The 14,455-nt window shown below is 38.9% G+C and overlaps 1 protein-coding gene across 2 annotated transcripts in view; it reads left to right on the forward strand.

Moving 5' to 3' along the window:
• The window catches only part of LOC109850989, a 29,469-nt gene extending 15,448 nt beyond the window's left edge, over positions 1 to 14,021 (forward strand). The window contains exons 3-5 of one of the 2 annotated variants that reach the window (XM_020421082.1): positions 6,247 to 6,328; positions 6,427 to 6,513; positions 13,980 to 14,021. In XM_020421082.1, the coding sequence (XP_020276671.1) occupies positions 6,247 to 6,328; positions 6,427 to 6,473 (129 nt within the window). In that variant the 3' untranslated portion in view covers positions 6,474 to 6,513; positions 13,980 to 14,021. Of the gene's footprint in view, positions 1 to 6,246; positions 6,329 to 6,426; positions 6,665 to 13,979 lie in introns of those variants that run through there. The other variant, XM_020421081.1, reaches the window with a different exon arrangement.

The raw sequence follows: 14,455 nt of genomic DNA on the forward strand, positions 1-14,455 counted from the left end.
AATTATTATGTATAATAAGCGTTAAAAATAAAAACACATACATAATAATAACTATACAAAAGTCTGGATACTCATGGTACTAATCATGCTAACAAAAATAAAATTTGATGGAAAGTCACAAAATATTATATGATAAAATAGACATAAAAGTAAACACGTGATTCAAAATAAACATATTATATAAAACATAATAAGAAGAACATAATTATATATTTGACAAACAATATGATAAATTAGAAGTATTAGTAATATTCATAAATATAAACAAGATACAATAATATAATCATCACTATATAAAATTAATTTAGCCATAGTAGTATATTGTGTAGTAGTCAAAATCACATAAATACAATCATCGTAATATACATAAATAAAATGTATAATACATAAAACATGAACTATGAAAGATAAAATAGATTTATAAACAATTAAAAACATATACTATAACACTATATGTGATACATAAAATAATATAATAAATAATATAGAATTCAATACAATCAAATGATACACAAGTCAAGTCAAAGAAAATATAGTGTAAAAATAATAACATATAAAATAATGATCGGTACGAGGATATAGGAGTTATACAAAGAGAGGGTAATCACGAAGCGATGGGATAAGAACCGTGAAAAACTCCGAAGACAAAGAGTGATATGATAGGGATGGAACGAAATCTATCAAGAAATAAGATAAGGGCTCAAGAATAGTATTATGAATAAAATATGATATGTATCTAAATTATCCGTTATATTCTCACTAGTGAGGACTCGTGTCCATGACCGGGACTGTGACCTGCATGGGCCACCAAAAAAACTTTTCACGCCCCACTTCCCAAAATACTAGGAATCGGAACGTGAACAAGCCCGCGACATATTACATTGAGAAGAAATATACACTATTATTTTTTTCTTTTCTTCTCAATCCAATACGCTAAGCGTCAAACACATAAATCTCAACCACAAGTCACCGATCATAATAGCAAGAATATAATAGACAAACTCAGAATAAAATAATACATATCACAAATGAATATCATCCAAGACATAATATTCGGGTCAACATGTCCTTATACAAAATGATCTGAAAGATGGAAAATATAAATACAACGGTCAGGCAGAAATGGAAAGTGCTATAAAAGTAAACTAGGGACCAACAGCTGATAAAAGAAATGACTAGGCTTCGATTTCTTCTGCTCGGTCTACAAAATACTCCTGTGGAGGATCTTCTGGCTCCTGTACGATTCCGAACTGAAGCTGTCCATCTTCTAGATCTAACGTACAACTCGAGAGAACAGGAGTACGTCAGCGTGCATGGCACACGGCAAGATCCCACAAGGGAGAAATAGGAACGGTCGAATGACCAAGGCAAAAATAGTAATAATAAATAGAAACACGTAGCTAGATACTAAAAACTAGATGAAATCCACCAATAGTATTTAATAGTCAAAATCCAAGAAATTAACCAAGTAACAAGATCATGCAGCTAGCCATCAGAATAATCATCCAAGGAATAGGGTCATACAACTAGATGTAATTAATATTTAAAAATCTACAACTCGAGACGTAGTACGTCGAGCGAAATAATCCAAACAATGAAACCCTAATGTATATACCATATGTCTCAAATTGTAGATAATTAAATATTAATCCCGATCTATGTATGAAAGAAATACAACTGATCTACATCTCACAAGAATCCATAAATCCTAACCAAAGTGATGACACCGGTTCACCTTGACCCAACAAACCAACCCCAGTGGCGACAATGATCTACTGGTAACAAGTCATGTAACTAGCCATCCTATAAAAGGTCACTGGTTCAAATCTCACACAGAGTCAACGCTCATATTATCGGATAACTGATTGTTCACATATCCCTTACATGCATCCAATCAAATAAATTCATGAACTAAAGTAGCGACACCGATCTACTTTAATCCAACCAACCAGTCCCCAGTGGCGACACCGATCCACTATGACTCAACAAACCAACCCCAGTGGCGATACCGATCTACTGGTACAATCCTGAAAGATATATCAATAGTCTTATCCGATTACATGAACCATGACTTCCCCATCCCAACTCTTCTCGTTTCTCTAAGTCAACAATACACATGTATCTAGGTCTTGTACACGACACGCTAGTCAACTAAGGACATGAACTACTAATGGTTCTTAACAAAACAAGAAATAATAAATAAATACAACTAATTTTATGCAAATCATATGATGAACATGACTATATAAGCTAGCGATGAATCAAGTATGCATATATGACATGAGTGAGTATAAATAAGAGTGTCAACATGTCGGTGTCAATGTACATGAAATGTCATGTTCTTCAACTATCAATCACACGGTCATAATACAAAAATAATCTTTTTCCAAAATAACTTCTTTAAAAACATTTCCCATTATAAAATAATTTTGTTCCACAACATAAATTCTAAAAATATTATAATTAATCTAAAATATTTCTGTTACCCAAAATAAATTCTTTAATTTATTATATTTGTCCAGAAAATGCCATTTATCACATAATTACTAACCATTTAATATTATTAATCAAACCCACACAGATAAATATTAAAAGATCTAAAATTGTAAATAAGTTATAATAAATAGAAAAATTTAGATCTGAGTAATCGGGATCTTGCCTCGGGTATTGTCGAACGAATCGACGTCGACATGCATGTCCACGGGTCTGATCTAAGCGCGGGTCTGAAGAGCGGCACGGGTCAGATCTGACACGGAGAGCACGGCGTCGTAGGGGACTCCGACGAGGGGCAGCGGGGAGACCAGATAGTGACGTGGTGGCCGGAGGAGGACGCGACGTAGGACTGATCGGAGACGGGTTTGCCGAGGCAGCGCGGGATGGAGCTCGCGACGCGCTTGCGATCTCGGTGGGGATGGCGGAGCAAGGGCTGTCGGCTGTGAGCTGGAGACGGAGGAGCTCGCTGCCGAGATGTGAGGACCTCGGATCATGGTTTAGTCGACTGACGCGGTGGGAGAGGTCCTTTGTCGACGTTCGGAGGTAGCTGAGTTAGGTCAGGACGGCGGCTGAAGTTGGCTGTTGTGTGTGTCGTCGGACAAGCCTGCGTGGAGGCGGCTAGTGCTGCTAAGAGAGGGGCCAGATCTGGTATGCCGTCGCGAGGTGATTGGCTGGAAGGAGCTGAGGCGTGGAGATGCGAAGCGGCGTTGCCCACGCGGTCTCAGGCGGCGGTGCGGGTGAAGGAGATGCTGAAGGTGCGTGGCGTTGACAACGAGGGGGAGAAGCAGCGGCTCGCCGGCTGGCGCTCGTGTCTTTGTTGTGCGTAGCCGGCGGTCAGGCAACGCGGGCTGTGGCCGTTCATCCGCTTACCGCCAGAAGTGCCATGGAAAGAGACCCCGTGCTCAGACCGCGCGTCGGAGAATGGGAGCGGCCATGCGCCCAGTGCGCGGCGTGGGACTGGGCTGCTGTTGGCTATGGTGTGGGCGAGGCGACGGCTGGGTAGGAGGACGAGGTGGCGACGTTCTCGGGCTGAAGGTGGAGGCCGAATTGCGTTGCGAGTGGGACGAGGTCATGGCGTCATGGGGGTGGTTATCGGCGCTGGCCCAAGAGAACCGCCGACGGAGAGAGAGAGAGAGAAAGCAGGCGCGCGGCAGCGCGCACGGTTTTTGGAAGCAAGAAGATAGAGGACGACGGCGATGCGGCGGGGGGGGTGGGGCGGGGGGCGGGAGAGTTTGTTAGGAAAAAGAAAAAGATATAAACACTAATATGATAGTATATAAGTTATATACGTATATATTATATATAATATACTATATATATATATTTAATTTTTAGTATATATATAATATATAATATATATATAATACTATATATTATATGAAGGAATCGTGCGGGGGGGCGGGGTGGTATTTAAAATTTAGTTAAAAATAATTAATAATCACAAAAAAATTAAATAATTACGTGAAAATTATCTACACATCAAAACGTATCAGTTGTAGTAATATAACCGATAATACACAACAGTAGAAATAATACAAGAAATTACACAATTAAACAAGAATAATTAATAAAAAAAATATAATTACCTATATTTAAAATTAAATAATTATGGGATAATTATCTACACAGTAAAACGTATATGTTGTACTAATACGACAAATAATATGTAATAGTAGAAATAATACAACTAGTTGTACAAATAATACGTAATTAATAATACAACGTATTATACAAAATATATGTAATAATAAAAATAATACAACGTATTATTCAAAATGACATGTAAAAGTATCGGTAACTCAACGGATAAATTCTAAAAAATTTTACTGCACTGAATAAATTTATAAATATTGAAATCAAATAAATATTTATAAAACTTAGACTTTAAATCATAGAAATTTGTAGAAATTCAAGAAAAATATAAATACTGTTTTAAAAATCATAATTAAATATTTTAAAATACTAAAAATTTATTTTAACTAGTATCAAAATTCGTGGTCCTTACATAAACCGAAGGAATATATACAAAAATTTTAACGTATTACTTGACCCGAGCCAATATGGTCTGAACAATCACTCTCCTGCAGAACAAAGAATTACGATTCGATTGTTCATCATTATCTCTGAAGAGTAAAAAATTCAAAAACAATATTACACGAAAATACTTTAAAATTTGATTGTTACTTACCATTAAATCCTATATCAATTTTAGGGAACCATAATTTTACCCAAATTCATATACCGATGTCATACATATGTAGTAACACTAATTTTTCATTTTTGTTAATTTCACCTCCAAATTTCTCAAATTTATTTAATTTTTATTCACAAAATTCTTAAATTATTCACAATGAAATTCTAAAATCTAACTGATGTCATACATATGTAGCAACACTAATTTTTACATTTTTTATAATGTCACCTCCAAATCGATAAAATTATTTAATTTTTCTTCATAAAATTCATAAATTATTCACAATGAAATTCTAAAATCTAATTGATGTGATACATATGTAGTAACACTAATTTTTGCATTTTATATAATTTCACCTCCAAATCCACAAAATTATTTATTTTCTTCACAAAATTCATAAATTATTCACAATAAAATTCTAAAATCTAATTGATGTCATACATATGTAGTAACACTAATTTGTTACATTATTGATAATTTCCCCTCTAAATCGATAAAATTATTTAAGTTTTCTTCACAAAATTCATAAATAATTCACAATGAAATTCTAAAATCTAAATTTTTACATGTAATCACCATGAAATAGTGAGAAAATACAAGAAATTAAGAGAATAAACTTTTTTGGACGATGTTTCCTTCAATCTGTCGAACTCCGGTGACATCGACGGGATCGGGACTACCGGCGACGACAGGATCGGGACTGCCGGCGACGGCGGTTGGAAATAGGGGAAGTTCTGGCGGTCGGAAATGGCCTGGGGTGGCGGCGGTTGGGACGAGGGAGAGAGGGCTAGGGTTTGGGGCGGCGGCGTGAGAAGTGAGATCGGGGTTCTTCACGAGTACGCCCGCGCTTATATAGGGGAGGCCAAAACTCCACGGGAGTTCAACTCCCGTGAAGTTAGAGACTAAATTTCCTAGAGAGCGATTCTCTGGGAAATTTGTCCTGTAACTCCACGGGAGTTTAACTCCCTTGGAGTTTTTAATACTCTAACAGACTTCACGGGAGTTCAACTCTCATGAAGTTTGCTCTCTGGATAAATCTTCACGGGAGTTGAACTCTCGGGAAGATTTTTGAAGAATTTCATCTTCACGGGAGTTCAACTCCCGTGAAGTTTAAAAATTTGCTAAACTTCACGGGAGTTGAACTCCCGTGAAGTCTCGTAAAAAAAATTTCAGAAACCGGCTGAAACCAGGTCGATTTTTAAAAATAACTTCAAAACGGGTCGTTTTTTGCAAATAAAAGTCCAAATAATACTGTTTTGAAAATTTGTCCATTAAACATATGGTTAAGAAAAGGTCAAAAATCCAAAAGAAAAGTTACGAATAACTCAATCCTTTCCCAATCTCTTCTCGAAAATTTCTCTCTGTGAGAAGCTTAGGCCAGGCATTTACAAATTGTCCTCAGCCCAAGTTGTAAAAACTTTAGACTTTCATGACATGTTTTTTTTTTGAAGCAAATAAGTGCAAGATACGATTTTTCTTATTAACTTTACTAACTATGCTTTACCTTTTATTGTTTTGATGGGAACTTGAACTTAAATGTTGTATGTTGAATATTTCAGAGAGCACAGAGAAAATGTGAAATTTGCAGAGGATCCGGACTAGTACAGGATGATGATGTCTATATCCGCTGCCCCAACTGCGGTAATCTTTAACATATCATGTTTGTTAACTTAAGAGTAAATCTATTGTTTTTTTTACTTTATTTTATTTTTTGGATATTTTATTCAACTTGCTTGCAGGTGGATTTTTGCCGTGGCAAACATGGAAAAGGTTTTTCACTGGCTAAGCTCTGCGTTTAGAGAGATTCCAGACTGTTCCAACATAATGTATCTCCAGCTGTTACTCCTTATAATGTTTTATACGCGTGTATATTTTGTGCACATATGAACATTTCTTAATAGAAATTAAATCCAGTGACTATGATATCCTAAAGGGAGAGACCAGGTCACGGATATGCGACTTGCATTCTAAAAATGATATATTTCATAGCCCTGACCTCGCATGTCTTGCAAAACCTCCTTAAACTTTCAAATTTTCCCACGCCTCCTAACTGCTTTTATGGATCAACAAGCTACATGATCAAAATAATAGCTGGCTACTCCATTAACACCAATAATGGTAAGTTGGGACATTTTGAAAGTTCCAGAGGGATTTGTAACAACCTCAAACTTTGAAAAAGTTTTCGTGGAAAAAAGTTCGTGTGGTTATCATGGAAACTCCAAAAATTTGAGGGTTTTTTCTCCATCTTCTTCTTCTGTAATTTGATTTGATTTCACTCATTGTTTACACACACTCACTTAAGCTTATTGTATTTTTATATATAGTATATTTGGATTGGTAAGAGTTATATCAATTGAGTGTGAGCTTTCATTGTGTTCTCATCCATATTAGAGAACAAACATTTGTTGTATCAAGCGTTAATTGTGAGGTTCACTTTATAATACACTTGTACACCGAGAGGAGTGTGTGGTAAGAGATGGGCTCGTCCCAAGATGAGTGGGGTAGGTGGTAATAAGTAGAGGTAGGTTGTAATTCCTAATACTTGAGTGAGACACGGGCTAGAGACCAACACTTGAGAGGGTGTAAAGTGTGATTGCAATAGTGTGAGATTGTAAAGTTTTCGGTGAACTAGAAAACCGAGTGTGAGGTGTAAACGTTATTCGAGTGAGTATAGGAAACCCGGTTGTGATAGTGGAGATCTCCTCGAGGTGAGGAGCGGAGACATAGGTCGTGAGGACCGAACTCCGTGATCATATTATTTGTTTGTGATTGCATTGGCACATTTATCTTTATGTTCATATCTTATATCACATTTGTATATTGCTTGTTGTTTATATTCCCCACTATCTAGTTTAGATTATTTACCCTTGTGTTGTTTGTATATCTTAATTTGCATAAATCTCATAGTATATCTCATTGCTAGGATATATCCCTTTGTTTATATTACTCATTCTTGCTCATAACATAATATATATCTATCTTACAAGAATAATATTTGAATTAGTTTTAATTAGCATAAAATCAGAATAGATTAGCATAAGACCCTAATCACCCCCCTCTAGGGTCTAACAGTGCAAACTGTTGCGTACATAAGACTACTAATAGCTGATGACTATGTCACTCTACTCATGTGCTCCTTCTCAGCTACTGTCTTGGGTGATTACTCCTAAGATAACTTGAACTGGATTCCAAGGGGTATGCCGATGGGTTTAGCATTCTCTATGTTGAACATCTGAAGTACCTTCTCAATGTATTCAGCTTGACTCAACTTCAATGCTTGTAGAACCCCGTAAATTTTTATATGAATATACATGAATTTTTAGTAAATAAATAATTCTTTTATGATAAATAGCTTAAGGTCATTGATGTGCATGATAACAAGTTATTTGAGATGATATGAGAGTATGGGTGTAGGGTTTTGTGCGTTGGTTTTGCAAATAAGTAAAAACATACATAAAAACAAAATTTTTCTAGATCAGTCGACTGATCAGTCGACTGATCGTGTCGGTCGATACGTAAGTCGACTGATACACTGATTTCCAGTTTTAACAGGTTTCGGGTCTGTTTTGTTTTGGTTCGGGTTCGGGTCGGGTTTAACTGTTTGTATATATCCCCTCTCACCCGAAAACACCCTCTCTCACCTTCAGACCAGAGAAAACCCTAGCCCCCTCTCCCCTATCTAAAACCCTAGGTTGTTCTTGGTGATTTAGGGAAGAACTTAGAGAATTTTCGGCGAAATCCTCACGTTGCAGCAGAGGAGATCCACTCTCTCTCAGATCCAGAAGCTTTTCATCACCCCAGAGGCGAGTAACATCTCGCCCAACCTTGCCCTATTTTTCTAAACGTTTTCAAAGAGTTTTTATGAGTTTTGATGAGCCAAAAATGTAATTTTTGTACAAAGAATTGATTTTTATAGCATATAGTGAAAGATATATGATTTCAGAATATTCAAAACCCACAAATGTTTATTTGAATCGGAGATCTAGATCTGAAACGTTTTTACAAGAGATTTAACATGGGTTTTGTAAAGACAGTCAAGTTGCGAGCGTCTGACGGGTCCGAGATAATTGTAGCCGCCTCTCAGGGCAACCGACATGCGGAATTATTTCTGGCGTACATCGAGGAGGTGATGCGACGGGATCAGGGTGCTGAGTTATTGGAGACTAGAGTTGTCTCAGAGTATTAGGATGTCTTTCAGGACATACCTGGATTACCTCCGGTGAGAGAGGTAGAATTCTGTATTGAGTTGCAGCCAGGCACATCCCCGATATCCCGTGCACCCTATCGCATGGCACCAGCTGAGATGAGGGAGCTTCAGATCCAGTTGGATGAGTTGTTATCTCAGGGTTTTATTCACCGGAGTCATTCTCCGTGGGGCGCACCGGTCCTCTTCGTGAAGAAGAAGGATGGTAGTATGAGATTATGCATAGATTATAGAGAGTTGAACAAGGTCACTATCCGGAATAGGTACCCACTACCTAGGATTGATGACTTGTTTGACCAGCTGCAGGGAGCGCGGTATTTCTCGAAGATTGATCTTTGTTATGGCTATCATCAGTTGCGGGTTCGGGAGATGGATATTCCCAAGACCGCCTTTCTTACTAGATATGGATCATTTGAGTTCTTGGTCATGCCATTTGGGTTGACCAATACACCTGCGGTATTCATGGACTTGATGAACCGGGTTTTCTATCCTTTCTTAGATCAGTTTATGATCGTTTTCATCGATGATATTCTTATTTACTCGAGATTGGAGGCAGATCACGAGGAGCATCTACGGATAGCGTTGAGGACTCTGTAGGAGCATCAGCTGTATGCCAAGTTCAGCAAGTACGAATTTTGGCTTTCAGAAGTCAGATTTCTTGGCCACGTCATCAGTAGAGAGGGCATAGCAGTAGACCCGGCAAAGGTCACGGCAGTTCTTGATTGGGAGCCACCGAAGACGGTGACAGAGATTCGCAGCTTTTTGGGCTTAGCTGGATATTATAGGAAGTTCATTCAGGACTTCTTGAAGATTTCGGTGCCGATTACACACCTTACGAAGAAGGGTGTACAGTTCATATGGAGCATGGAGTGCCAGAAGGCCTTTGATGTTTTGAAGGCTAAGTTGACTACAACGCCGGTTCTGACTATTCTGAGTAGTAATAGGACATTTGTTGTGTATACAGATGAATCATTGGCAGGCTTAGGAGGCGTATTGATGCAGACTCAGAGGGTAGTAGCCTATGTCTCACGGCAGTTGAGGGTGCATGAGCAGAACTATCCCACTCATGACTTGGAGTTAGCAGCAGTGGTATTTGCACTGAAGTCATGGAGGCACTACTTATATGGAGTGCAGTTTGAGTTATTCACCGATCATCAGAGTCTGAAGTACCTCTTTTCTCAGAAGGAGCTCAATCAGAGACAGAGGAGGTGGGTTGAGTTTATCAAAGACTACGAGTTCGCGATTCAGTATCATCCGGGGAAGGCGAACGTCGTAGCAGATGCCTTAAGCAGGAAGTGTCGACATCGTATTTCGGCTTTGAGGTGTTCACTTTATCGGGATCTTACCACTCTTAGCCAGTTTGATTTTAGACCCGAGATTGGAGGAACCAATGCATTTTTGGGAGCTGTGACAGTGCAGCCATCTTGGAGTGACAGAGTTGTCTGAGCTCAATTGGGAGACTCTTAGATTCAAATCCGAAAGGAGGAGATTTCCAAAGAGCCTAAGACTGTTTGGACCATTGGAGCTGATGGAGGTCTACGGATGAATGGTAGATTGGTTATGCTAGCCAGTGCAGAGCTGAAGAGAGAGTTATCTGATGAGGCACACCGTACTCGGTACACAGTGCATCCAGGAACCACCAAGATGTACAAGGACTTGAAGAGACATTTCTGGTGGAGCGGTATGTGTAGAGAGATTGCAGACTATGTGGCTAGATGTTTTACCTGTCAGCAGGTGAAGGCGGAGCATCAGAGACCGGCAGGGACACTTCAGCCTTTACCCATTCCAGAGTGGAAGTGGGCAGACATTTCCATGGATTTTATTGTGGGGTTGCCGAAGTCGAAGAAGGGGAATGATTCAGTTTGGGTGATTGTGGACCGGTTGACGAAGTCGGCCCATTTCATTCTAGTGAGGACTACCTATACTGCTGAGGCATATGCGAGGATATTTATCTGGGAGATAGTTCGACTTCATGGAGTTCCAGACACGATCATATCGGATCGAGGATCAGTTTTCACCTCGCATTTTTGTAGGAGTTTCTAGGACTCATTTGGTAGCAGGCTATCTTATAGCAGTGTATTCCACCCCCAGACGGATGGTCAGACAGAGAGGGTGAATCAGGTGTTGGAGGACATGTTGTGGGCATGTGTCATTGACTTCCAAGGCAGCTGGGAGGATCATATTCCATTGATAGAGTTCGCTTATAACAACAGTTATCAAGCGACGATCGGGATGGCCCCGTATGAGGCATTGTACGGGAGACCTTGTAGGTCACCGATATGTTGGGCCGAGCCGGAGGATAGCTTGATGCTTGGACCGGAGCTGGTGAGGCAGACTACTGAGAAGATAGCCTTGATCAGAGAGAGGATTCTAGCAGCTCAGAGTCGGCAGAAGAGCTATGCAGATAAGAGGCGAAGACCCTTGGAGTTTCAGGTTGGAGATTCAGTTATGTTGAAGGTATCGCCTATGAAGGGCGTGGAGATTCAGTTATGTTGAAGGTATCGCCTATGAAGGGCGTGCAGCGATTTGGGCGATGGGGGAAGCTTGCGCCGAGATATATTGGACCATTCTAGATTTTGGAGCGCATTGGAGTTGTGTCATACATACTAGATCTTCCAGTATCGATGTCTAGTATACACAATGTGTTTCATGTTTCTATGCTCAAGAAACACTTGCATGATGAGGAGCAGCAGCGAGTATTGGACACACCAGAGATTGAGCTTCAGGAGGATTTGACTACTGTCGAGATTCCCGTTCGTGTTCTTGCCAGAGAGGACAAGAGACTTAGAAACAAGGTAATTCCCTTGGTGAAAGTTCAGTGGAACTGAGGAGGCATTGAGGAGATTTCTTGGGAGCGCGAAGAGGATTTGCGTCGCGACTACCCACACCTGTTTGAACAGGTAAATTTAATTTTTTATGATACGTATCTTATATGATATTTACATTTAACACTAGAATGAGGACATTCTCGCTTAATTCTTAATACTTTGGAACACATGGTATATATATGGGGGTTTCCTTGTTTGGATTTTTCACCCGATGTACTAGTTCCACTAGATTAGGGTTTGAGTGGGAGTATTACCATTTTAGATCGTTAAGTATAAATATCTCTATATGTTTATTTGGAAGTTCATGTTGTGAAATGCATATAGTTTCTGAATTTCGAGGACGAAATTCTTCTAAGGGGGGAAGAATGTACAACCCCGTAAAATTTTATATGAATATACATGAATTTTTAGTAAATAAATAATTCTTTTATGATAAATAGCTTGAGGTCATTGATGTGTATGATAACAAGTTATTTGAGATGATATGAGAGTATGGGTGTAGGGTTTTGTGCGTTGGTTTTGCAAATAAGTAAAACATGTATAAAAACAAAATTTTTCCTTATCAGTCGACTGATCAGTCGACTGACCGTGTCGGTCAACACGTAAGTCGACTGATACACTGATTTCCAGTTTTTACAAGTTTCGGGTCTGTTTTGTTTTGGTTCGGGTTTGGGTCGGGTTTAACTGTTTGTATATATCCCCTCTCACCCGAAAACACCCCCTCTCACCTTCAGACCAGAGAAAACCCTAGCCCCCTCTCCCCTATCTAAAACCCTAGGTTGTTCTTGGTGATTTGGGGGAGAACTTAGAGAATTTTCGGCGAAATCTTCACGTTGCAGCAGAGGAGATCCACTCTCTCTCAGATCCAGGAGCTTTTCATCACCCCAGAGGCGAGTAACATCTCGCCCAACCTTGCCCTATTTTTCTAAACGTTTTCAAAGTGTTTTTATGAGTTTTGATGAGCCAAAAATGTAATTTTTGTACAAAGAATTGATTTTTATAGCATATAGTGGAAGATATATGATTTCAGAATATTCAAAACCCACAAATGTTTATTTGAATCGGAGATCTAGATCTGAAACGTTTTTACAAGAGATTTAACATGGGTTTTGTTTTAAAATGTTTTAAAACATAAATACACATGTTTAGGGTTTTGTTTATGTATTCACACATGAAATTTTTGTTTCAATTTAGTTCATACATGTTAATATCAGTATTTTCATGCTTAGGATTGATGGGAATGAGTTTAGATCGAATTTGGTGTATATAGCAATCTGTGCAGAGGTTCTACAGTCTGTCGGTCGACTGATCAGTCGACCGACGGGCAAATTTTTAGCCATCAGTCGACTGATCAGTCGACTGACGGACTGGTTTTGTTTTTCTCAGCTTCTCAGTCGACTGGTCAGTTGACTGGTGAGCTGAGGCTGTGTTGCCTGAGCATGATCAGTCGACTGATGAGTCGACTGATGTCATCAGTCGACACATCAGTCGACTGATGAGAGGTTGTACAGATTCTTGATCTGTTTGAGTTGTTTTTCGGGGTCTCTTCGATAACCTGACCCTAGCTTATCATGATAATGACTTATCTGTACATGTGGGTTGACTTTTGACACAAGTTTAGACATGTACACCGAGATGCGTGCAAGTTTAGATTATGTATATCTGTCTGCATATACTTTTCACATCTACACAGTCCTCGTGTTGGACTATAATCCATAGAAGTCCGCGTGTTGGACTATAATTCATTTCGATCCTCGTGTTGGACATTTGCTACTTATTCCATGTGTTTGGAAACCACAGTATTTAGTTCCTGCATCAGACATATTTTCTTAACCCTGTATATAACTTTCTCACAGGAGTTTATGACATGACACTTATGTAGATTATGACATGACATACATGTAAGTTATAACATGATGCTCATATAAGCTATGACATGGCACTGTATTTATGCTCTGAGATTTGTTGTATTTCTTTTATTATTGTTTCCTGTACTAGAACATCGGGTTTAGTGTTTAGGGATCTACAATCTGAGATATAAGGTATATACATGAGGGTTTTCTTGTTTGGATTATTTTGCTCGATGTACCTATGCTCGTATTGTAAATTTCTAAATACTAAAACCCCCTTTAGTGAGATTAATGATTTTAGATCTATTATGTATTAACTGTATTTTCTTATACAACGAGCCCTGTTCCCTTGGGGTTGGTTGTGATGTTGCTCGCTAGCGCTTTGACGCTCGTTGTCCCTCCCCTCTCAGGTAACGAGCCAGGAACCCGGAGAGTCGCAGGTTGATGGCGACACACTTTAGTGTTCAGCTGTCTATTTTAGCTATGTTATTTTGGAGCTCCACTGTAGTTTTTGTTTAGACATTTGAGAGTCTTATTGTAGAAGTTGTAATGGCGGTGTGCCTTATTTCCCCTTGTCAGACATCTAGATTTGAGACTTGTTAAGCATTCCAGTTATCTATTCAGACATTGACTATATATTTCTGTATTTTGGATGATGAGATATTCATGTGATCACTATTATTTCATCAGTTGTTTCTTGCAATATCTTTTACTTGCTTTTGTACCTACACCTGTTGTCGATTCTACTAGATAGATGTTAATTGTGATGGTGAAACATGTTGTTGCATGGTGTGGTGCATGGCAGGTTTGACATTCTTGGTTTCACCTTAGACTACAGCCTTGTGTGAACTCAGGGGCGTCACAATGCTCATTCAGCTTCATCTCT

This window comes from Asparagus officinalis, chromosome 7, assembly GCF_001876935.1.
Source record: "Asparagus officinalis chromosome 7, Aspof.V1, whole genome shotgun sequence".
Taxonomy (NCBI): domain Eukaryota; kingdom Viridiplantae; phylum Streptophyta; class Magnoliopsida; order Asparagales; family Asparagaceae; genus Asparagus; species Asparagus officinalis.